General features: G+C 37.6%; 1 protein-coding gene across 1 annotated transcript in view; it reads left to right on the top strand.

Annotated features, from left to right (window-relative positions):
- The window catches only part of med12 (mediator complex subunit 12), a 111,370-nt gene extending 86,214 nt beyond the window's left edge, over positions 1-25,156 (top strand). Inside the window, exons 38-44 of the mRNA XM_069893036.1 lie at positions 683-885; positions 1,622-1,699; positions 3,399-3,628; positions 7,082-7,211; positions 9,332-9,541; positions 19,001-19,082; positions 20,510-25,156. Coding sequence (XP_069749137.1) covers positions 683-885; positions 1,622-1,699; positions 3,399-3,628; positions 7,082-7,211; positions 9,332-9,541; positions 19,001-19,082; positions 20,510-20,547 — 971 coding nt within the window. The 3' untranslated portion in view covers positions 20,548-25,156. The remainder of the gene's footprint in view (positions 1-682; positions 886-1,621; positions 1,700-3,398; positions 3,629-7,081; positions 7,212-9,331; positions 9,542-19,000; positions 19,083-20,509) is intronic.
- Positions 25,157-27,035: the final 1,879 nt, after the last annotated feature.

The following is a 27,035-nucleotide window of genomic DNA, read 5'->3' as shown; positions in this document are numbered from 1 at the left end:
TCACTTCCTGGTTTTCATTGATTTGTGTAGACTCCTGAAAGATGAGAATCAGACAAAATCAATGTGTATTGGAATGGGAAATAAAAAAGAATCAATAATGAGGATATAATAAAAAATCTGTTTTCATAGAGAATTATTGACAATGTGAAATGGCAGCTTCTGTATATTTTGGGCTGTCTCTTTTTGTTTGTCAGTGAGCCTCCATAATATGGTTAGATTTTATAAGAGTATGACATTAATAAGTTTAGGGAGTAAAAAGTATTCGCTGAGTTGGGATCTCAAAGCCAAGAATGCTTAAATGTAATATAAATTTTTTTTAGACTTTTGAATTGATAGAATCATAAAACCATTGACTGTAGGAACAGATGGCCATTCAGACCTCTAGGCCTACACCACCATTCAATACGATCATGGTTGATCATGTGATCATGGTATTCCTATTCCTGCTTTCTCTCCATACGCCTTGATCCTTTTAGCGATAAGGGCCAGATCCAATTCCCTTTTGAATATACAGTACCTAATGACCTTGATCACCGTGTGTACATGGGGTGAATTATGACTTGCTTTTAACTTGAATATTGGAACTAAGGTGTTAATTTTGTTTCATATATTTGTTCACATGCAAATTAAAACTGTAAAGACTATTGTTGCATTTGGCAATCACCATTTATTTTGCATGTAGGTGGACCAAGATTAGAAACAATGCCGTACAGATCTGTGCGACCTCCTTTTGCCAAAATAATGCAGAATCGACCTCCGTACAACGCTGTGATGGCCCCTATTGGTGCATTGATGGATACGTCACTGTATAAGATGCCACAACACAAGCACCAGCCTGCCATCCCACAGGGGCAAACTATCCGACACCATTTACACGCCAGATTGGTGCGTATGGAGAAGCGAGAATGTTATAACTGTCAGATGGGCAGAATAGGTACAGCAAGCTGAGTGGCTCCTTCTTCTGTGATTCTGCAACATCTTTAAAATTAGAGCATTCTCTAACTAGGGATCTCTTTGCAATCAGGAAAGTGAGTGGGGGAAAAAAGCCTTTTTTGGAGGTGCATAATAAAATTTTCTAAAATGAAAGTTCCTCATTAATCTGAATATTTAACCTGAAAGTAAAGACAATGGTTTGTGTCTTATACTGTCCCTGTGTCTAGAAAATGATTTTTTTTTTTTACTAATCTAGGGATCAAGTAACTGCTGAAATTTTGACATGACTTTAGAAATATTGATTCTCAAGGCAATGATGTTCCCTCTCAATGAATCTGCTGGGCTGCAAGAATAACTTTCTTTTTGCTATTCACAATTTGCTTGGAGTTAGCTTTTCCCATGTGCAATTTTTTTAAAAATTATCTTTTTGTTTGCACATGTCTTAACCATTAAGGGGCTAAAATATTTTAAGAAAAAACAATAAATAAAGGGGACAGCCAAATTAATCAAATATTGAGTGAGTTGATAGATGTATTTCATACCACTGTGAGATTAGGCTCCAATAAAGGTCTTCAGCTTTCATTTTGTCACATCTCTTTCTGTATCAGGTTTAACTACTTCATATTAGACCTGAAGGTTATAGCCTGAGAGGATCTAAATATACTCTTTTTTCCCCTCTCTCCCCAAGAATTCTAGTGGGATGTATGGGCAGCAGGTTCGTCAAGCAAATCCAGCTCAACCTTATGGATCCATGTCACAAGCACAGGTATGTGGCATTTTAATCTTGTGTTTTGTGTTGACTCATGACTATCCTTTAACCATTCTTGGCTGTAATTTTAAATAAAAGTCCTAAATTGTGTTTTCTGAAACTTAGTAGAAAAGCAGTCTGAACTTGCAGCTGATTTAATCATCTTCACTGTAGCCAGTAACAGACCATTGCATTTGCCCACCATTTATGATATCCCCTAAAGCATTCACTCCTTCCATGCCATAACTGGAGTGTGTAGTGTAAAGAATACACTGGTTCTTATCAAGGCTACAAAGTGACACCTCCCAACTCTCAACCTAAAAACTGAGGCAACATGGTTAGTACAGAGCTATTATAGTGCAAGTGACCTGGGTTTGAATATGCCACTGTCTGCAAAGAGTTGAGTATGTTCTCCCTGTGCCCACCTGGGTTTCTATTAGTTGGTCTGGTTTACTTCATTATCCCAAAGTTGCATGGTGTTAGTCGGTTAATTGGTTACATTGGGTTGGGCAGAGCAGTCTTTTGGCTGCTTGAGCCTGTTACCATGCTGTGTCAAACAAAAATTAAATTAAAAGCACAAGAGCTTCAAGCACAGGAATGTTACCGCTTGTGAATATGCCTTTAAGACGTTGCACAGAAAACATTCAAAAATAATGATTGGTGAAGGGGAAAAAAAAGCTAGAAAAAAATTTAAGAACCGAATTTAGTCAAAAGAAAGGCAGGGATCATTTAAAATGGCAGACTATAATTAATTTGAATGATCTCATTTATAATAAAACACCAATGAATCACTATTCAATTGTTCAGAAACTCTGATGCCTTACCAAGTACGGATTCCTTTTGTGTTCATTAACCTCGCCATGGCCCTTTGTCCTACACTTCCTTCGAGCTCGCCAGGGCCAATGGAAAATTTATGACACTACTCTTAACATCCTAAAAATTAAATAGAGTGCTAAGATGTTAATAGATGTAATATAGTTTTGGCTGGAAAATCTGCTAATCCAGTACCATCAAGTCCTCATATTTTCAGAATGAAAACACAGAAGTCTGCTGGCACAGAGGTTGAAGTAAAAACACAATGCTGGAGAAACTCAGCAGGTCAAACTGTATACTTTAAATAGCAAAAATAAAGCTCAAGGCTGAAACGTTGGTTCTGCATCTTTGCCTTTGCTACATGAAGTTTGACCTGCTGAGTTTCTCCAGCATTGTGTTTTTACTTTTGATGTTTTCTTTTATCCAAGATTACTATAAACATGGAATTTAGAGAAAGTTTAGAGATAAAAGAATCTAGATCTGAAAAGATTAGCAGATAGAATGGGTAAGATGGCTTTGTACGTTACAAATCCGATGATCCGAAATCAGATTCACTGAAATCTTCAGTTATCTGAAAAAAAATTCGGAGCCAAACTGACCGGGGACCTTGGGTTCACGGCAGCAGCAGGGACCTCAAGCGGGGCCTTGGTGGGGAGGTCTCGGTGATCAGCAGTGGCCAGCATTTTTGTTTTGTTTTGGTGAGAATTAACATTATTTTAATGCTTTAAAATCCTTACCTTTTGTTTGTTGTTGTTTCAACACTTACAAGTGATTTGCTGTTGCTAGAGAATGACCAGTTCTCCAAAAAAAATGTTTTACCAACATGAGCCCAGTCCTTGACCATTTTGAATAATCAGAGTTGCATTTAAGTTTTTAATTTGTGTAAAATCCTGTTCTCTTCCAGAACATTTCTCAAGGCTACACTAATTATGGCTCTCATTTGGGGATGCAGTTACATCCTTCGCAAACCAGCAGTATGATTCCACCTGCCTATACAAGTCAACCATATCAGAGCACTCACACAGCCAATAATCCTGCACTCGTGGATCAGGTTCGGCAGATGCAGCAGCGACCAAGCGGTTATGTTCACCAGCAAGCTCCAGCTTATGCACACTCCATGCAGAACACACAGAGGTGCGTGTGGAAAATCTGATAAGCTAGGTTTGATTTAGCTCTACATTTCAACATTATTTTCTTCACTGGAAGCCATAACATTTAAATACCAAGTACTGTGTGATTGTATAGCAGATATTTTCAGTCATTTGATAGGGAACAGTGTACAAATAAAAATAGTATAAAGGCAAGTGGGGGGGGGGGGAAATAGACATATGAGACTGCAGACTCTGGAATCTGAAGCGAAAAAACAAGTTGCTGGAGATCAAGCAGCATCTGGCTTGCAGAACTGGAGTATCAAGCAGTGCAGGCTTGGAGGGCACTCGCACCTATTTTCTTTGGACCCAAAGGGATGGTCGATGTTTTGGGCTGAACTCTTGCAGCTCTTTTTTTTTCACTTAAAAGATCATAAATTAATTTTGTTTTAAGACCATGAATCTGAGAGAAAATCTCTGAGTGACTTAGAAGATGCAGGGCATGGAAGGGGCAATCGAGGAATTTTCTGGTCCCATTGCCTCTAGTGTATCCATTCTCTTAACAATTTCTTCAACTCAGATTGGTAAAAGACTGTTTTCTTGGATCCTTGGACAGAAACCCAGAGGAGTCATTCACCCTTCATTCCAGCAGGGTTTGCTTGTAAGAGCTTTAGCTCAATCTTTTACTTTCACACATTGGATGCCATTGTTGTTGAGCGGGCTTGCGGAGTTTTCCCTTTCGTTTGATTGTTTTAATTGTTGTATAGCACTTTTGACCATTTCTGGCAAGATTGTGGATATTTAACCTGATATATTAGATATGGGGTAAACAAGAAAATCTTCCATGCTAGGGTCTACTGCAATACACAAAGTGCTGGAGAAAGTCATTGCTTGGCCTGATGTGCTGCATGCTATTTTCACTGTTCAACAAGGATGCAACATTATAGTGTCATCAGAGAGATGCCTCATTTTAGTTATGCCTTGTTCTGCTCCAAGTGATGTCCTTGTGCTCTCTTCATTGAAGCAGAATTAATTTCCTTGGATTGTAGTGGTAGAGTAAAACATGCTGGTTAAAGATATTGTGCCTATTTTTCAAGTGGTTCAGCTTCAGCTGTTCTGACCAATCTTTGTTCTGCAACCAATATAAATAAAAGGAATAACCAGTTTCTTGTTTGAGATTTTTGACATAATGAATTGTCTTGTTTGACCACATGGAATAACTGCAATACCAGTTATGGATTTTTAGTATTCCATGATTGAAACCTAGTAAAAAAGGAGTGAGTTGTGTGACAAATAGAAAATTCCATCCCAATATTTTTTCAGTATGCATGGCAGTTAGTTCCTTCAACATTTTCTACATCTGATAGGAAAAGTTTACAAACATCAAGAGCAAATATTTTAAAATTTAGACATATAGCACGGTAAAAGGGCATTTTGGCCCAAAAGCCCCTGGCACCTAATTACATCTAAATAACCTACAACCCATAGTACATTTCGAATGGTGGGAGGAAACTGGAGCCCCCGGAGGAAACCCACACAGACATGGGGAGAATGTGCAAACTGCTTACAGTCAGTGCAGGATTTGAACCCCAGTCCCGATCGCTGACGCTGTACCGGATTTGCGCTAACCACTATACCCACCGGGCAGGACTGTTTTATATGTAAAATTGTCTCCGTGGGTTTCCTTCGGGGACTCTGGTTTCCTCCCACTGTAAAATTTATGAATATCATAAATACTAAAGAAAAGCGATAGCGTTGCCATTTTTTCTTTGTCATATAACACACTTTAATCCAACAGCATTTTTATTCCAAAGCTCATGGTAAAATGTTTCAATTAATTAATAAAATTTCATTGTCCAATTTCAGACATAGGTTAATCTGATATTGGAAAAAGGCAAGCCAATTTAAATTTGTTGTCAATCTCTCTGTTTTAACTTCTATAGAAGCTAGCCTATCAACGTCAGTGCTGCTTTTCAGTGATTGGTTTAATGATATATATTTCAGTTGGCTTGTTCATTCTTGAATCATCTGCTCATTAGTTAAAATAAGTAGGTAATTAGGCACAATAGAAAATTGAGTAGTTCAAACTTATATTTTCACAGAAATTTTGCTGTGACAGTTTACTTCATGCTCCTGATGGCTTTAATGTAATGTTTTTATGGATAATGAAACTCAATTTAAAAAATCACCACATGTTACACTTTAGAAAGGACTGGTGCCATGTGTTCCTATTGTACTGGAAGATTAAGATAGATAAAACAATTTTTTTTGTAATAAAAGCCAATTTTATCAAGTAATTAAATTAAAAATGTTTTAAATAGTTCAAGTAGTGTTTCTATGATTTACAGCATTTGCAAATCAAAATGGACAATTTCAAAACAATTGTTGATTTTTCTAAATATTTGCTGCTAATTTTGATGTGTGATTGTCCTCTACTTTGCATGCTTTTGGAACATTTGGCATTTTGCCTTTATCCTCGTTTATCCCTTCTGATTTTTGTCAAAATAATTTAACAATAACCAAATGTAGGGGTGGGTCACATTTCTTAGATAACAAGGAAGTCCACAGATAATTTCAAACTATTGCTTTTCAAACATGGATATGTTAACTGATATTGGAGAGCTCCACCAAGTTCTGAATCAATGACTTTTCATTCGAACTTTGAAGAGTTAGAAATCAAAAATGTTTTAAGATCCAGAGAAGGGAAAGGAATAGTAAGAGCAAAGAAATATCAGTATGAGGATGGAATTAAAGAGAAATTGAATAAAATATGCCTATTTTTCCAGCTGACAAAATGTTGATGGATGTTTGCATAAATGTCTTTGATATATTTTGAAAAATAATTTGGCAATCAGTCCAAGTAAGAAAAAGCACGTGTAAGCATCTGTTCTCTTTCCATCCAGCCACTAGATAATCGTACCATATGTATTTATTGCGGCCATAAAGTACCATGCCACTTCCTCAAAAAATACTACCACCTTTGCCTGAAACATTTTTTTCCGTATTGGTACTCTGATCAAACCATCAGAAACGTAATTACGACCTTTTCTCTGCTTTTTCCAATTTGCAGTAAGTTTCATTCACTGATTACACTAATGATTGATGATACACATCGCCTTAATATTAAAATGTCCTCCTTGTGCTCAGATTTCTTCATGTCATATTTATCCATATTTCTGTAGCCTCCATGTTATTTGTAGAACTCTATAAAACTTCAAAACACTTGTGCAACTTCTATCTCCTTAACTATTGGCAGACATGCCTTTCTAAAATTCTGCAGTCCTTTTTTTCCCTCTCCCTCCCCACCCCTTCAGTCGTTTCCTTTTTAGCTTACTTCTAATTCACCTCTGGCCAAATTACCTGTCCTAATATCCTCTTTTTCTGCTCTCTTAATTTTCCCTATATTGTTCTGTCCAGTGACGTAGGTAACTTTTTGTGTTAAAGATGTTGTATTATTATTGTTAGTTAAAAAGTTATTATTAAACAATTTTTCTTACAGGCTAACGCATCAACCCATGCAACAGGCATCTATGATGGCAGGAATTAGTCACATAACCCAGCAGAGTGTTCATTCAACAATGAGGACAAATCAGGAACAACAGTATCTACGGCAGCAGCAGATTCTGAGGGTAAGCTTCAACGTTGTGAAAACTACGTCTGGGAATGACTGAGAGCTGAATGTATATCAGATGTATGTGGGATTCAATGTTGGTTCAAGGGTGAAAAGTAAAAGACTAAGAATGAATAGGTTCTTGGCAGTTTATACTTGAGGAGAATCACAGAATCAATACTTATACAGTATTTATATTAATAGCTTGAATTTAAAAATTGGTTTAATAATATAAAGCACAAAAACCCTGGAGAAACACAGCAGACATGCAGTGTTCTTCTTAGAAAAGATTCTTAACCACTGTTTTGGGCCTGAAACCTTCATCAAGGTATGTGCAAAAAGCAGGCAGGCACCTGAATAAAACAGTGGGGGGAGGGGGAGGAGAAATAGCCACAGGCAAGAGGTCATGGGTGGGAGGGCAGAAGAGGAAAAAGCTAGGTAGTGATGGGTGGTTGGTGGGAATAGTTCTCTGAATGGAGAGGAAATGGGGTGGGGAGCTGGAGAAAGAAGGAAAGGGGGTGAGAGAGAAGAGAACAATGCAAGGTTAAAGAACAGGCTACTTGGGTGGGCAAGGAGGAAATGTGAGGTTTAACTCGTTTTTGCGAAGAATAGAAAAATAGAATATGACACATGATGAGAAACTGGTGAGTTGATGCTCTGTTGGATCACAATACGCTGATTCATAACATGCAGAAAATGAACATTCAGTGCCACGAGTAATTAAGGAGGCAAACCTGGTTTTCCTTTCAATTATAAAAATATAAAAGCAAATTATGTTGAGATTTGCTTTTAAGAAAGGTAGATTCACTGGATTGATTCCTGGAGATTGTATGGTTGGACTCCACAAGTTGAAATGAGAAGAAAGTGAGGAGACTTATTGGACATATCAGACTCTCTGAGAAGGATTCATAAGATTTTTTTTTAACTGATTTCTCCACTTGAATAACCGTGGACATAGTTTCAAGAATAAGGCATTTCCCATTTAAGACCGAGCTGAGGGGAAATTCCTTTTCATGTATCATTGCAAATGATTGGAATTCTTGATTTTGGAGAGTTATGGATTCTCTGGTTTTGAGTATATTCAAATTTGTTTGCTGATTTATTTGATGTTCAGAAGTTGGATGTTTATAAGGATCGGGCTGACCGAACATCAGGGACAATTAGGAAATTAACTAGTGACTTTCAGAGTGTCCAGGCATTTGGTGAGTTTCCCACTGTACCTTAAGGTTGTTGATGATTTTAAACACCCATATTCAATCTCTTCTTGGCATTTTCATCTGCTTTTTGTAAAAAAAAATATATATAAGATGATCCATTGTCCCTGGAATCACTATAATAAATCTCCAAAGCCTTCCTGTCATTGATGTTGTGTGGCACAGGATTAGACGAGTTCCTCTCAATGGCCCGCTAGTGTTTTCTGTAGATCTAGCAGAACTTCTTGGCTCTTTTAGTCCAGATAAATAAAAGGCCCAAATCCTGCATGCTGTATTGCCCAATTTTTCCATCTTCAAAAGATTTCTGCTTGAGGAATGAACCCCCCGAGATGCTCATACTTTAAAACTCCAGCAGATACCGAAGAACTCAGATAACCTGGCACCCTTGAAATTTCAGTGCTGCATCGGGGTTTTGTTTGACCATTGGCTATTAATGCAGCAACGCATTTTATTTCACTTTTTTTTTAAGGTATACTATATTTTCTAGTGAGTGTTTAAAGGGAAGGTGAGAAGTAAAGCAATAGATTTAAGAGGTGCATTGGAATCAATGCCATGTTTGTTTAAAAGAAACATTTGGGATGGTGGGCACCGTATTTTAATGGCGAACAGGAAAATGACTTGAGTTGGAAGAGAGAGTGGGCCCCAGTGTATTTAAAAGGAACACAGGGAAAATACCAAAGGGAGCTCATTCCTGAGTCTTTGACTTTTACAACAATTAGATAGGGGCACATTTATATCTGTATATATCATCTTCTTTTTCCTGTGTCAAATTTCACTTGCCTTTTCCATCACCGTTCAATGGTCTATCCCTACCTCTCCAATAGAACTGAGCGTATGATCTGGAATTGAGACTCGGTGAAAATTTTGTGCAGCTTTGGATATATCCTCCCTTTTAAATTGATTCTTCCATTTGTATCTTTTGTAGCAACAACAGCAACAACAGCAGCAGGTGCAGCAGCAGCAAGTGCAACAACAGCAACAACAGCAGCAGGTGCAGCAGCAGCAGGTGCAACAACAGCAGCAGCAGCAGCAGCAGCAACAGCAGCAGGTGCAACAACAAGTCCAACAGCAACAGCAGGCTCAAGCCCAACCACAGTCACTGGGAATGCAGGCCATCCCACCTCAGCAGTCCATGGTAAGTTATTCTTTCTCTTTTCCTATTCAACACACTGAACCAGAGCTTAATGCAAACCGTGTGCTGGACACAATCTGCTCGATGAACTCAGCAGGTCGAGCACAAGAGCTCTGCTCCAAAACATCGACCATTCTTTTCCTCCTCCTGCTCGATCTGGTGAGTTCCTCCGATTCCAGCATCTGCACTTTCCCGCGTCTCCATTGATCCACACGAGCTGGTGGCTGATCTACGTGGCAAGTTCAAACATCTACTGGTGTGGTCATCTTGTCGAAAATAGATAGATCACGTGCATTGGGAGGGCCCTGCACAATGTTTTCAGCTATACAAGGCGTGAGTGAGACCATGCCTGCAGTTCTCATTGCCCAGACATCGGAAGGATGTCAATATTCCGCTCCGTAAATGGTCACTGACAAAAGGCAAAGGAGGAAAAACCCAACACCCAACCCCAACCAACCAGTTTTCCCCTGCAGCCGCTGCAACCGTGTCTGCCTGTCCCGCATCGGACTTGTCAGCCACAAACGAGCCTCCAGCTGACGTGGACTTTTACCCCCTCCATAAATCTTCGTCCGCGAACCCAAGCCAAAGACAAAGAAATGGTTATATGGTTAAATTGGAAGAGACGCAGAAGGAATGTTGCATTCCTGCCAGGAGGTTGTAGGGAGAGGCTAAAGAGGCTGGGTCTTTTGTTTCCCCCACCCAGAGCATAGGAGACTTGGGGGATTATACCGAGGATTATATTTCAATCTTCTTCAGCATGATGCTGAACCAAGCCATGAAAGACCTCAACAGTGAAGACGCCGTTTACATCCGGTACCGCACGGATGGCAGTCGCTTCAATCTGAGGCGCCTGCAAACTCACACCAAGACACAAGAGAAACTTGTCCGTGAACTACTCTTTGCAGACGATGCCGCTTTAGTCGCCCATTCAGAGCCAGCTCTTCAGCGCTTGACGTCCTGTTTTGCGGAAACTGCCAAAATGTTTGGCCTGGAAGTCAGCCTGAAGAAAACTGAGGTCCTCCATCAGCCAGCTCCCCACCATGACTACCAGCCCCCCCACATCTCCATCGGGCACACAAAACTCAAAACGGTCAACCAGTTTACCTATCTCGGCTGCACCATTTCATCAGATGCAAGGATCGACAATGAGATAAACAACAGACTCGCCAAGGCAAATAGCGCCTTTGGAAGACTACACAAAAGAGTCTGGAAAAACAACCAACTGAAAAACCTCACAAAGATAAGCGTATACAGAGCCGTTGTCATACCCACACTCCTGTTCGGCTCCGAATCATGGGTCCTCTACCGGCATCACCTACGGCTCCTAGAACGCTTCCACCAGCGTTGCCTCCGCTCCATCCTCAACATCCATTGGAGCGCTTTCATCCCTAACGTCAAAGTACTCGAGATGGCAGAGGTCGACAGCATCGAATCCACACTGCTGAAGATCCAGCTGCGCTGGGTGGGTCACGTCTCCAGAATGGAGGACCATCGCCTTCCCAAGATCGTGTTATATGGCGAGCTCTCCACTGGCCACCATGACAGAGGTGCACCAAAGAAAATGTACAAGGACTGCCTAAAGAAATCTCTTGGTGCCTGCCACATTGACCACCGCCAGTGGGCTGATATCGCCTCAAACCGTGCATCTTGGCGCCTCACAGTTTTGCGGGCAGCAACCTCCTTTGAAGAAGACCGCAGAGCCCACCTCACTGACAAAAGGCAAAGGAGGAAAAACCCAACACCCAACCCCAACCAACCAATTTTCCCCTGCAGCCGCTGCAACCGTGTCTGCCTGTCCCGCATCGGACTTGTCAGCCACAAACGAGCCTGCAGCTGACGTGGACTTTTACCCCCTCCATAAATCTTCGTCCGCGAAGCCAAGCCAAAGAAAGAAGATATGGGCATGTATAAAGTGAATGATCACAGTCTTTTTCCCAGGGTGGAACTAGAGGGCATACAGTAAGTTGAAGGCGAGGGTGGGGGGAGGGATTAAAGAGGGACCCAAGGAGCAACTTTTTCGCTTGGAGGGTCGTTTGTATGTGGAAGGAGGTGTCAAAGGAAATTGTAAAAATAGGCACAATTCTGTCTTTCAAAAGCCATTTGGGCGGGTTTACAGATACAAAAGGTTTAGAACGGTATGAACCAAATGAAGGCATAATGACAGCATGGACAAGTTGAGGCTTTCCCATGATGTATGGCTCTGTGACTATTTGTGGAGGCCAGGAAAAACCCCATTCCAAAAAACAACAATTCTGGCAGTTACCCGAGAAATGTGTCCACTGTCAAAAATGTCAGGGGTGATGAACTTGACTGTTCAAAAAGCCGTTTCTTATCAATCATTGGAAAAAAAATTGGGTTTGTTATTTTAATAAACAGTCAGGTGCACTCTAATACGCAAGTGCTGGAGAAACTCAACAGGTCACGCAATGTTCTTTATGACAAAGATACATGACCAATGTTTCGTCCAGATATGAGCAAAAAGCAGGTGGGCGCCTGAATAAAATGGTAGGGAAAGGGGCAGGGGGAGGAGCAAAGACCCACAGGCAAGGTATCATGGGTGGATTGGGTGGGAGGGCAGAAGGCAAAAATATTGAGAAGTGATGGAGAAGGAGATAGCTCTCTAATGGAAAGCAAAGGGTGGGGAGCTGGAGGAAAGGTACAGATGATTAGGGAAAGAGAGTTGGATGGGGGATGGGGTCAAATGTAAACCAGGGAAGTTGTTAATACCATATGGTTGGAGGGTGCCCAGACAGAATATTAGGTATTGTTCCTCCAATTTATGAGAGGCTTTGGTTTGGCAGTATACGAGGCCACGGACTGGCATGTCGTTACGAGATTGCGATGCGGAATTGAAATGGTTGGTGAATGGGAAGTCCCCGCTATTGCAATAGACAGGTGCTCAATGAAATGATCTCCCAGTCTGCATCCAGGTTCTGCGATGTTGAGGAGGCCACAGCAGGAGCACTGGATGCTGCAGATGTTTCCTGCAGATTCACAAGTGAAGTGTTTGGCACCCCAAATAGTGGTGAGGGAGAGGGTGTGGCTGCAAATGTAGCATTTCCTGCAGTCACAGCGTGTGATTGGTGGGAAGGGTTGAGTGGAAGAGGAAGTCACGGAGCAAGCAATCCCTGCAGAAGGCAAAGGGGGAAGATGTGCCTCAAGATGGGATTACGTTGTAGGTGGTTAAAAAAATTCCAGAGAGATATGACCAATGTGGAGGCTGATGGGGTGATGGGTGAATGAATAATGTGGCTACCCCTCCACCACCTTATTTACCATCCTGTCAGCTACCACATTCAACAATGTGATCCCACCACCAAACACATCTTTCCCTCTCCTCCCCTTTCTGCCTTTTGGGGTAACCACTTGATTCATAATTTGCTTGTCCACTCTTCCCTTTCCACTAATCTGCCCTGTGACTGCAGGAAATGCTACACTTCTGCCCTCACCTCCTGCTTCACCATTTGGAGCCTCAAACAGTCTTTGCAAGTGAAGCAACACTTCAGTTGTGAATCTGCAGTGTCATCTCTTGCATCTGGTGCTTCTTTTGTGACTTCCTCTATATCGAAGAGACTGTTTTGTTTTGTTGTTTTGTTGCTTTATCCACTGCAATAGCAGGACCTCACAATGGCCAACCATTTAAATTCCATGCCCCACTCCCACACTGACATATCTGTTCATGGTAAGGCTACCAGCAAATTGAAGGAGCGTGTTACAAGATCAAACCTGCAATCACAAAGAAGGCATATCACACAGGGGTAAAGATGAACAATTACTTTGTTTTTTTTTAAACTTTATTTATTCATTCAAAAAACAAATAATATATGACATATGCAGCAATTAAACATAAACATGAACTTTTTTTTATATATAAAAAAAGAAAAGAAGCCCCCCCCCCTTCAGCCAACTCTCATAAGGAGAGCCATAAAAAAAGAAAGAATATTAAAGAAAAAGTTAAATATACATATTAAAATCTAATCAATATAAATTGAAATGTAAATATTCTGAGTATAACAGCCACTTATTAATAAAAAAATTATAATTATCATGCAAAACATATGTAATTTTTTCCATTATTAAACAATATTTCATCTCATTATGCCATCTATTAATATCAATCATATTCGTATCTTTCCACGTACTAGCAATACATTTTTTAGCTACGGATAAAGCTAAATATACAAAAGCAAACTGGAACTTATCTAATCCCAAACCTTTCAGAGGTTGCAAACTACCCAATAAAAATACTGTTGGATCTAAAACTATTTTAAGATTATACAGGTATTCTAAAAACAATTGAATTTTCTTCCAAAAAGATTGTATATGTATACATAACCAAACAGTATGAAAAAAAGTTCCAACCGAATCACCACATCTAAAACGCAAATCTGATTCATGAAAACCATATTTTTTAAATTTTTCAAGTGTCAAATATAATTGATGTAAAAAATTGTAATTAATCATTGCATAACGTGCATTTATCAATCTAGTTACACTATCATAACAGATATCTAACCAATCATCTTCAGAAAAAAATAAAACCAATATCCGCTTCCCATTTAAATCTATATCTATCCCAACCCTTTTTATCCATACCATCCTGTAATATTTGATATATAGATGAAATATAACCCTTCTCTGGTACCTTCATAAGAAAAGTCTCAAATTTAGTCATTTTAGGTAAAATCATATCTCTACCAAACATACATTTTACCAAAGATCGAATTTGATAATAAAGAAATAAAGAGTTTTTATCATTACCAAAACCTTCCCTCATCTGATTAAAACAATCTCCCAAATTTTTCACACCTTTAAATCTCCAATGCAATAAACTTTGATTACGTATTGAAAAAGAAATAAGTTGATTATTATACAACGGAGTCAAAGCTGATAATTTACCCCTAGAGCCTGTCATTTTATTTTTCTTCATCCATAACTTCATTAAATGTTTTAGTATAGGCACATTATATTGTTGTAACAAATTTATATTCCATCTAAACAAAAATTGATGTATTTCAAATTCAGAAATACCTGCCATCTCAATTTTAGCCCAACTAGGAGGCTGTACCAAATCCATCAATGAACTAATAAATTTAAGTTGGGCTGCTTCATAATAATTTTGAAAATTTGGTAAACGTAGTCCCCCAAACTCATATTTCCAAGTTAATTTATTCAAAGCTACTCTTGAAAATTTACCCCTCCGTAAAAACTCCCTAACCATTTTATTCAGATCTCGAAAACAAAATTATCAAGTAAATACGGAATAGGTTGAAACAAATATTGTATACACAGAAAAATATTAATCTTAATTGTATTTATCTTACCCATTAAATTAATAGGTAAATCTTTCCATTTAATCAAATCAGTTTTAATTTTTTTCATTAACGGAGCATAATTTAATTTATATAAAGATTGATAATTAACATTCAAAATTATACCCAGATATTTAATTCGATCAGTCCACTTTAAATTAATAATATTCTTATAAACTGAATAATCACCTTCACTTACCGGTAATATTTCACTTTTTTCCCAATGAACTTTATATTCAGAAAGACATCCATATTGTATTAAACATTCCTTCAAGTGCAAAAGTGACTGAGCTGGGTTTATTAAATACACCAATACATCATCAGCAAATAAATTAATTTTATACTCCTCATCTAAAACTTTCATTTCTTGTATCTGTGTATTTTGTCTTATCAACTGTGCTAAAGGTTCAATCACTAACATAAACAAAGCCGGTGATAAAGGACATCCTTGACGAGTTGATCGAGTTAACTTAAAAGATTCTGAAATCAAACCATTCGTCAATACTCTAGCTACCGGTTTACTATATAGAGCCCTAATCCAGCCAATAAAAGAAGGACCAAACTTCAATTTCTCCAAAACTTTAAACAGAAAATTCCATTCAACTCTATCAAATGCTTTTTCTGCATCTAAGGATATCACCATCGGGTGATCTAAAGATTGACGAAATCTATTAATCAAACTAATCACGTGCAAAATATTATCTGAAGCATATCTATTCTTTATAAAACTTGTTTGATCAATATGAATCAACTTGGGTAAAAATTTAGCCAATCTATTCGCTAATATTTTAGCTATTATTTTATAATCTACATTTAACAACGAAATTGGTTTCTATGAAGATACTTTCAAACAATTACTTTATTAACAAAAAATTCACCTTCAAACTTTAATTCGAAATCCACCCTTTTATAACAATGCTCATTGGTTACTATGCAAATTTCTATAACAGTGTAAAACTAATAAATTCCCCATCCTAAATATAACATATGTAATTAAAGTCTAAGTTATATTTCCAACCAGCCCACAGAAAAACTTAGACACAAAACACACAAAACTTTGATCTCAACTGAAGCAAAGATCATAAACAAAATTCAGTTTGTTTGGTAAACTGAAGCCAAAAGATCTTTGAGAGAGAGAGCGCAAAATTCGAAGTTATCTTGTGTTGTTTGCAGAGAGGAACCACCGGCTTGGTCCCAATCCTTCTGGCTGCCTTTGGAATGTTCATCCTTTTTGAAATCCCAACATTCTAAATTGTCCTCCAGACCATGACTCATGCTCTGGGCCTCCTTCCACTCCACAGCATCCCCAGTGGTGGTTTATCGTCCAAGTCCAGAAATTTTTGGATCATTTTCTGCACATGCTCAGTCCGTCTCCCACTCTCTCAGCAGTCCACCTTCACCTTAGCTCAAAGGCAAACTGTCACTTTTTAACATAAAACCACACAATCCATAGGCCAATACACAACACACAACTCAGTAACAAACAACACTTGTCTGGACACTCTCCAACCAGATGGCATTAACAACAACAACTCTGGTTTCTGTAAGGCCCTCTCCCTCTGCCTTCTTTCCTTCAGATCTCCACTCCTCTCCATTCAGAGTGCTATCCCCTCTCCTTTCATCTCCCATCTTATTTCTCTTCAGCCGTTCCACCTGTATCTTTGGATGACCTCTTGCCCTTTGGCCTGTGCTCCTCTCTCACTGTTTTATTCAGACACCTGCCTGATTTTTGTTCATACTTTGATGTTAGTTATGTATCTGCCCTCTGCCATAAAGAACGCAGTGTGATCTGCTGAATTACTCCAGCATTTTTGTGCATTGAACTAAAATTAAAGCATTTGCAGATTTTTTGTTCATAGGTGTACTTGTATTTTCAGACTAGAGTTAATCACTATATGTGATTACCAATTGGGTGTTACCAGTAATTAATGATGGGTATGTTATATTTACTTGTATGACGGTCCTCTAATAAATGGCAAAATTTGTTTTGTAATCTTAAACATTTCAACAAATACTTTATGCAGTAATATTCCCATTATCTGACATCAACTGATATTATAGATGCCGGAAATGTGAACTTTTATACCTGCATTAAGTATACAGAGTTTAAAAGACAAAAGACTGAAAAATGTAAATAAATTTGGGGGGGGGGGGAAATCAGTATTTTATTCTTTAAATTTGTAAAGTTCACTTTAATCAATTAATTCCCAAAACTTAGAAAATTTAAATTTGAACTCTGGTCGCTGGCACTGTAACAGCTTTGGTCCAGCCGTTGCGCTAACTGTGCCACTGTCATAATTAACCCCCTCCTGCAAGTTTGCAGATAAAGCCAAATAAAAATAAAGACTCTTACAAGACAGGAATAAAGAGAATCTTTGGGAGAGTTGCCCCAGCAGTGAGCAGCATCGGTTGGCTCTTCATGCTGGGTGCCGTCATTTCATTCCAATGCAACTTTATTGAAACTTTATTCAAACAGCAGTTCCAGGCAGGGAACGACCAGGATGCTCCGTTGGCTGAATGTTGGCTCTCATCTTCACCATGGCAACCTGACTCACCTCCATGCCAGTGTCCTGGTCAGGCCCTCGGTGCAATCCAACTCACCTCTCCGCAAGTGCCCATCAATGCACCTTCCTCACTCTGACAACCTAGCTCACTGCCACACAAGGGGCAACAGTGAAAAGAATGCATGAGCATTGAGGGGCATTGATGGATCAGTTGGGCAAACCTGCATGTGTCCAATGAAGTCTCAGCCCTCCTCCACGGGGTCTGCCCATCAGTCTTATTTAATTGAATGGATTTATTTATTTCCTCAAGGGTTTTTTTTTTGGGTGCTTGTTTGAGTTTCCAGTTGATTGAATTCCAGATGGTGGGGATTTTATTGTATTTAAAAAAATTAAAGGTAAAACTTTTTATTATTGCAAATTAATGAAAGCACAGAAATCATCTGCAAATATGGATACAAAGCATTTTGAGAGTTGATGGGCTAGTAAGCCTGTCTTGCCTGGAGCATCATGAGTAGACATTGAGCACCCTCCATCTTTTTCCAAGAATCCTCTTGAGAGAACAAAAAAATTCCCAGGATTAGTGTCGAAATGTAGAAGATTCCTGTTTGAAATAATGACCTCGCCAGAGGATTGAAATGGATTCATGAGTTCACAACAGCAATCTGCAAATTAGTGGCTAAACCAGTTTTCTTCATCTGGTTCAATATCATCTAAGAACTGAAGCAATGTTCTTTTGTGAAAAGGGCCAGCAGATTTCCCACTAGTGAACTTTTTGGAATATTAATTTAAGGCATTTGATTTGTATAGTCAATACCAGAATTTTGAAATAGAAGGGGATGTGGTTAATAAAAGATCAAATCTGAAGCCTACCTTAAGAATTGGGCAGCGCAGAAATTTTTCAAAAATTGAAAAGTATTGACAAAAATAAAGTCATGTAGAGATTCCAGAAGAAGTGAAAGTGATGGAACACCAAATGCCAATTGTTTTTTTTCTGTAAGACAAGGTGAAATTGTTCTAAATTGTGGCGGTGATGGTATTTGGATTTTTTGATGGAAGGGTTGGGATGGAAATTATAGTATTAAACCCTAACCGAACTTAAGTTTTCAATCTCTGTGACAACAACTGGTTCTGAAGTAAAATTTGAACTAAAACTTGTATCTGTAAAAGCAGGTAAATATTGGTCTAACTCCTAAATTTGTATTGATGTAATGCTACAGTGACAGTCTGAGGTAATGCTTTTATTCTCAAAACAGTTCAAACAAGATAGCAAAATATTTAAAAATAGTCAAGGAGCCTTCAGCCTGCTTCTTTCCACCTGCTGAATGTTGCAGTATTTCTTTTTTGTAACATCTGCATTATTTAACATTTTCAGCAAACTATTAGGATTCCAAAGTCTTCTGTCTACATTTCACCCCTGCTACAGAATATTTAGGTGATGGTGATGAGCCAGCTGGCCTTTGTGATGCACATTAAAATTATTATTTCATCAAATCCACTGAGCAGCGAGCATTTCAATAAAAGAAGTTGAATTAATTTTGAGACACGGACAAATTTAAGTTTGAAGTCATCAGTAAAGGTTCACTTTGCTTTATTTACTCTGAGAAGGGATGGTGTAAAAACAGGTTTTAATTATTTTTGATCTTCAGTTCCAGCGACCAGGAATGCAGCAAACACAGCAACAACAACAGACGGCAGCTCTGGTCAGACAATTACAACAGCAACTATCGAGTAAGCTTAATGTACTTGGGTTTGATAGCTATCTTTGTCATAATGAAGAACAAAATTTCCATCAGGTTCTGTTAATTAGGCCATGTGCAGGAGACTTTGTTCTATATCATGTGTCCAGAGCTTTGCTTAGATCATATCCAAAAAAACATGCTGTAATTAACAGTGATTATCCCCTGCTAATTTACAAATTCCAAAAAAAGGATGTAAAGCAATGGCAAGATTTGTGGGTTCTTCACGTTGATTCTACCCAGGCCTGTAAATTGTGTATTGTTTTTGCACTTAATTTATGTTCCTGCATTACAATTTATCTTAAAAAATATCCAATTTGTATTTTCTATTTTATGTTTAGTATGATGACTGTTTTAAATATAGAAAGAGATAAAGCTTTTTTCCAGGCTTTATCTTTTGGGCAAAAATTAGAACAGGAAGGATTGCAAAATTGGTAGCACTAAATGTTATCTAAAATGCAGGAGCATCCTATGTTGATGGGAGATGGTAAACAAATTCATGCATGCTTAGATGGTATTTAAGTCTAAATATTCCCTTCAAGGATCTGATCCCTTTTAAAATCATCAAATGAAAAGGTCACAAAACCAATCAGAAATCTTCATTATATATCTACATCATTTTCAGTATGAGCATGGGATTTTACAGTGTAGCAATTTTTTTTTCTATCCAGCATTGATGTGTGATATCAGCTTAGGATATGTGCTTGTGTGTGTTTTCCTTTTTCTGGCACTGTCCACAATATATTTTGTTTGCATTTGGGGTCCCAACTGGCTCTTCACAAGGACAATTCATTTGATTAAATTTTTCTGCTTATTCCCCTTAGCTCTGATTTTGTTTTTCACTTTTGAAAGCCGCAATTAAATTTCCAACCATATTTTCAAGCTGGGTAATTTAAATAATTATTGACCCTTCAGAAATTTTTTTGTTTTGTTTGGTACACTACCCCTGACCCTTCTGCCAGTCACTTTAAATGTATGTTCTCTGGTGTTTCATCTGTCATCGAATGAGAGCAGTTTCTCTCAGTTTAGTCTACTTAAATCAATAAAATCTTAATATTGCCTGTTCTAGAAGATGAACCTAGTATTCTCAAGGCTCTCTCCATAATTACCTTATCCCTGGAATCATTATGATAAATTTTTATATACTCTGTGGGTCTCACAATAAATGTTCTAATGGTACCAAGTACTTCCTGCATTTTCTATTTGCATTTCAGATTTCTGATGTTCTTAGTGTTTTGATGATTGCCTGGAATGGGTTGTGTGGTTTTGCTCTGAAAATTGACGAGATAAGCTGAAAAGTTGTGCAAAAGCATCTTGGGGCACAGTTTCTTTCCTTCTCCCATTGATCGGTTTGACACGTGTCCAAGAGATTTGATGATGTTTGAGATGTGCTCACAGAGTTTTATTTTTCTTCAATAGATTCACAACCACAGAAAAATGCAAATCCATACTTTTAATGTTGGAGGCATGTAAAAGAAAAGATTCTGCAGACTGCTTATGAGTTGATTCAGCCCCAGATGAATTTTGTCTCAGAAGATGAACTCCTGCTGTGACTGAAACTGCAACATTTGATGTGTTTTTCCATTTGTCCAATAAAAGAGAACTCTTTTCCCTCTACAGTACTTATCAGGTTGCTGCAATGCCTGTATGATTGTGTTTAGGAAAATAATAATTCACCCATAAAAGGGCAAAGAGAGATGCTGGTATAAGTTTTTCAGTCTTCTTCCCTCATTCCATTCCTCTCTATTTTTGTCACTGAGGACACCAGAACTTCTAGCCTTGGGTGTTCAACTTCAGCTGATCCACATTTAGACTTTGCACCTAAAAAAAATTGAGTCAATTATTAAATGTGCAGCTCTGTTAATGATGGTCATTTATTGGAGGCCATGTGAATGTCAGCAGCTGAATCAGCTCAGTACTAATGATATCCACATAGAACTCTGTGAACACTTAATTATTGTCATCACTTTTTCATATCGAAACTTTTCAAGTTAAAGAATCAAAGTACCTTTTTTTTTCTTAATACCTGAAGTCACTTAAGTATGATTTCACAGGCTAACAGCACTTTGGTCGCTCCCCTTGTTAATGTTCTTTGTGCATGAATTTGTGCATTGGCTACTGAACTGCCTATGGTTTGTAGTCAAATCTGATTCTCTTGAAATAACTACACTTTCCAGGATGAGTCACGATTAAAATATTGTCTTGGTAATCCAATAAAGAGTTTAGCTTTCCAAAGTGAGAAGTTTTTCCAATTTGCTTTTCCACCGAAGACAACTTAAAGGTTTTCAGGTGGTCCCCACTCATCGTTCGCAATAAAAATGATGAATTCAAAGGTGACCTTTTGGAATTATTATGGATTTCTGCACCAGGGATAAAATGATTAGTTTTTTTTTAATTAAAGTTTATTTTGGGGGAAATCCAGCATCTCTCAATCTGCTAATTTTGTAAGTTATTAACTATTGAGAAATTAAACACAGATGTTTCATTGTGTATCTACCACATGTTGTAGTCTGTGAATTTCGATTGTCCAGTGAGAAGGCTTTTTGATAAAACTGCCCATTAGTTTAGGAATTACTGCAGTCATTCCGATATTTTGGAAAATGGTTTGCCAGCTCTTGCTGTTGGCCCCTGCCACTCCTTAGCACAATTTAATTGATTCAGAAAAAAAGTTATAATTAAAAAAATAATTATTGTAATATTTTTGGATATGAGCTATTCACATTTGAGAAGGTTCTGAAAATGCCATTATATCTGTGCAAATTCCTATTCATTATCCCTGTGTTTCTGACATGATCTAGCAGAAACAGCTTGCATTTTCTCAACCTAATGACTTTATATTTAAGAATAAAGTGAAGATTATAATTGTTGCGCATTCAATGCAAATGTATCTCCTCTTTGCATGAGCTTTAGCTCATTTCAAAAGTCATTTTTAATTGAGGATTGTTTTGGAAAGCTGCAAAAGAAAAGCCACAAAGTTGCTGAGCACATTGCTGTCAATGCAACACTTTTTAGTGTGTTGACATTAATCTGAAATTGAAATATCATAGAAATGAACTACTGAAATTTAGTATATCTATAAAAAGAGTCAGTAAAGAAGGTGGCAGGAACTTTTCCCACATTGTCAATTTGTAAAGAAATTGGTGGGATGATAAGTGATGTACAGTAACATGCCTTGCTGCATCAGTCAGGTGTAGAAAAGAATAGACACACTGTACAGAAAAAAGTACTTTCTATCTTGGTTTGTAAAACTGTACCCACATATTAAAAATTATGTACATTTTTGGTAATTTTGTGTTTTTCAGAAAATTTTGATGTAAAGATAAAATTCAAGATGGTATACATAAAATAAATTGTACATGTGCTCTTTTTTTGTACAAAAAGCACAAACATTATTCAACATGATGGAGACAACCAAATGAATCAGAGTTGTGTGGGTTCTTTTCAACACCTTTACTGTGTTACAATTTTTGTAAATTGCAAAATGTATGTATTCCGCACTGTGGATAGCATCTCCTCTAACAGCTGCTTTCTTTTCAAGCCATGAAACACGTGAAAGTTATTCATTTGACTTTGTGTAGTCAAACTGTGTATCCACCTGAAAAATAAATCAATTATAAGCATGTAGTTTACCATGGTGGTGCAGAGGGCATAGTTCCTAACTACATCACAGTCAAAGATAAATACTTGGGAAGAGTGAATATATTAATAATACAGCTAACATCACAAATTAATTGTCAGATGTTGAGTTCCATTAATAAACTTGGAAGATGCTAGCTTGCCTGCAAATGGCAGAGGGTGGTAGTAAATGGAATATATTCTGCCTGGAGGTCAGTGACTATTGGAGTTCTGCAGGGATTTCATCTGGGATTCCTGCTCTTTGTGATTTCTATAATGGATAAAGAATTAGAGGGTGGGACAGTAAGTGTACAGATGGCACGAAGTTGGAGGAGTGGATAGTGTAGAAAGTTTTTGTAGCTACAACAGGATGCAAAATAGGTGGAGAAGTGGCAGATGAAGTCAATCTGGATAAGTGTGAAGTGATACACTTTGTAACGTTGAACTTAAAGGCAGACTATCTGATTAATGGCAGGATTCTTAAGAGTGTGGAAGAACAAAAGGATTGGGGTTCAAATTCATAGATCCCTCTTGGGTGCCAGGCAAGATGCAAGATGATTCGGAAGGAGGTATGGTGTATTGGCTTCATTAGTTAGGTGATTGAGTTCAAGAGCCATGAAGTAATGTTACAGCTAACACTTGGGTTACTGCATTCAGTTCTGGCTACCTCATTACAGGAACAATGTCAGAGGTTTAGAGAGGGTGCAGAGGAGATTTACCAAAATGTTGCCTGGATTGGAGAACATGTCTTATGGAGCTTGGGCTTTTCTCTTTGAGTGACCATGGATGAGAGGTGACTTAATAATGGTATTCAAGATTATGAGGGGCATCGATAGGGTGGACAGCTAGCATCTTTGTCCTGGGGTGATAACACCAAATGACAGAGGACATCATCTTAAGGTGAATGAAAAAAAGTTTAGGGGAGATGTTAGAGGTAAGCTTTTTTTTAAAAACACAGTTGTGGATGCCTGGAATACATTGCCGGGGTGGTGGTGGAGGCTGGTATAATTGGGACAATTAAAAGACTCATGGTTGTGGGTATGAGGTAGGGAAGGGTTAGATTGTTATGGAGTGGGTTTATATACATGATTTGCTGAAGCAACTGTACTATGCTGCAAATGCATGTTCTCACCAAACTAAAAATTGTGCACAGATAAGTTTATGTTTAATGATTGATTGTAAGTTGCTCGGGAACTCGCATCATTATTTTCAAAGCCTTGGAAACTATTACATCATTAATGTATGTATCATTGCAATTTATAGAACATTGCATAAATTTTACAAACAGAAATGGCACAGTTCATCAAAACAATAACTGTATCCTGCACATATCGCCAGTTTACCTATTAGAATACTTGCTTAGTGAAAAAATAATCACCATTGAAGAGCTCTCCATTTTTTGATTGATTCTCATCAAGAGTTGAGCATTTCGGTGAGGGCAGATCAGTAATACAGTGAGTATTCCAAGCACTTTTTATCTTTACTTTATGTTTCTAGCATATGCAATACTACATTGTTGAATGGATACCTTGTGGAGGTTTGATGGTTTAAGGTAGAAAAGAATTGTCCCATATCTTATTCTAATGAACAGCACTGACAGAAATTTTGGGCAGCTCTTTTATTGGGAACTTTGACACAATGACTTCTTGTATTGGTACTAAAAGAAAACTTGGGACTAAGAGTCAGATGATAAGCAGCAATTTTTAAATTATATTTATTGAACCTCATTAATGCAGTTGTTGGCAGTACTTCAAATTTCGCTGAGAAAGGAAGCCTGCCTGCATTGCAGAAGGTTGCTTAATAACAGGAGTTAAACTCTCACGTTACTTTCATGTAAAAGTAATGTTATCAATTAATAGTATTGAACCTAGTTGTCAAGCTTATGCACCTGCTTTCTTTCAGTCACTTTGAATACTTCCATTTGGTAACATTTGTTAATAATACATTTGGTATTATTGAGCCTTGTGCCGGGTTTATAAAAAATATTTTTAAAGGAGGACTTCTTATACACATGAACCCAATGTTAATTCATGGGTTCCATATATCCAATGCCCTATTTCACTTATGTAAGAAATTTTAAAATTCTTGATATAATTGTTAATGGTAAGTCCCGGATTTATTGTTAATCCCTAATTGGTATCTGAGGTGGCTTGTGTGGTAATTTCAGACAGTATTTAAGAGTCAACCACATTATTGAATCTGGAATTGGATGGAAAAAAATAGTGAAAACGTTTATGCAATCTGATAATTTAATGGTTATCATTACTGATATTTTTGAATCACATTTATTCCTTGTATTTATACCTGCCACGGTGAGATTCAAACTTCTGTGTGGCCTCTGAATTGTTGGTCCAATAACTTAATCACTCGGCCTGCTATTATCTATGATGATGCCTTTGGCAGAAAAAATCAATAATAAAAGCAATTGTCCCATATCTTTTTATTTGAAAACTGTGGTCCTGGTCTCAATTGCTGAAGTCCATGTTTCTTAGCATTCTTGAAATCTTGCATTCCATTTGTCAGAGAATATGGGGCAAACCAAATACAGTAAAACCCCGGTTATTCAAAATTCAAGCAACTGGCAGCCTTAAGCAACAGGTTAAAAAAAAATGTAGAAAATAAACAGGTAAAAAATACAGAAGTTTAAAATTGGCACACCTCACTTTGTTCGCCAGTCGCGCCACACAATCTCAAGAAACTGGAAAATTCACTTATCTGGCATCTACCTTGCCCCTTGTGTGTCAGATACCAGGGGTTTTCCTATACTTGAGTATATAAGGTATTTCCAATACATAATTTGTGGCATTTTTTGAAATGAATGTAACTATATGCATCTTATAATAGCATGAGAGCAATGTGTAAGGTGCCATGTATCTAGTAGCAATATCCTATTATCTCTGTATGGGGGTCTTTTTTAGAAATGTATAGCATTTAAGGTAGAATCTGTGTCCTCAAACCTCCCAACTTAGAACATAAAAATCATTATCAGTGGCATGACAATAGCCAAGGATTTTGTATCCTGCAGGGTTTTGTTTTAAACCCTTTATCAAATTTGAATTGGCTTCCCATCCTTCATTCTTGTGCTGGTGTGATGTGTGAATCTAATGAACAAAGGTACGAGTACTGATCCTTTTCTCCTCTCAGTATCTTCTCCCCCACACTACTTGTCAAACCCAATGAAAATTAAAAAGTTGAGGAAATTGATATTGATGGGTAGTTTCAGCTTTACCAATTGAACATATTATTGGAAAGATTTTTCATTGTTATTTATGAATTTAATATTTGCTGCATATTTGAAGGAAATATGTTAGTCTGGATGTTGATCATCATATTTTAAATCTTCTATTTTGCAACTCAACTTCTCCAACAAATTCATTGTTTTAACAGTTAATAAAAATGTTTTATTTGTATCTTGAAGTGCAAACGTAATGGCCACCTCCATTAAGAGTTCCAGTGCTAGGTTGTCTATGGTTATGTTGCCTTGTTCCAAAAACCTAAATTTTGCTGAACATGTAGTAAATTGATTCATAAATCAGCATTAATTTTGTCTTGGGTTTTATCAAAAATGTAGAGCCTGCTTTAAGATTTTTATTGTCATACAGAAAAGTTTTTCTCAGTCAGAAAAGGTTTCAGTACTGATCTTATCTCAATTCTGCCCTTTTTTCTCAAAATGATTGTTTATCCTTTTAAGTAATGTGGCAACTGTGACATTCTTGTTCAAGAAAGGGAACACTAAGAATATTTTTGTTAACTGCTCATTAGTATAACTAAGGTTTTAGAAACTAATCGTGGAAAAGACCAATTGGCATTTGAAGATGCTTTTGTAAAGGGCATTTCATTTTTGACCAAGCTAAATGAACTTTTGAGAGAAGTAACAGAGATGATTGAACACTGTGGATGTTATCTTCAGACAATTTAAGAAAATATTTGGTAAAGATTCACCCAAGAGGCTAGTCATCAAAATTAAGGACAGTGTTTGCTTGGGTTTTTTTAAAATCAAAGGTGTTTTGGTAACATTGTTCTTTTTGAAGGTCAATGCTTTTTTTAATATACATTTCTGATCTGGATAAGTAAAATATCTAAGTATGTTGATGTTACCAAAGTGTGGATATGTGGCAAAACAGAAGGATTGCATGGAATTCAATACAGAGGAGTGTTGGATGGCAAATTCTTCCATTTTGGGGGGTGGAGTGCAATAATAGTACAATGCTAGAGTTAGTGGCAGAATACAGGGACCTGAATTGAAGGAGTTATATATAAAACATATGGGATCTTGTGCTATATTAAGAGAAATATTGAATTCAGGGCACTTATTGTGAACCTTTACAAA

This window comes from Narcine bancroftii, chromosome 8 (genome assembly GCF_036971445.1).
Source record: "Narcine bancroftii isolate sNarBan1 chromosome 8, sNarBan1.hap1, whole genome shotgun sequence".
In the NCBI taxonomy this organism is placed as follows: Eukaryota; Metazoa; Chordata; class Chondrichthyes; order Torpediniformes; family Narcinidae; genus Narcine; species Narcine bancroftii.
This window is presented reverse-complemented; position numbering and strand designations above follow the sequence as displayed.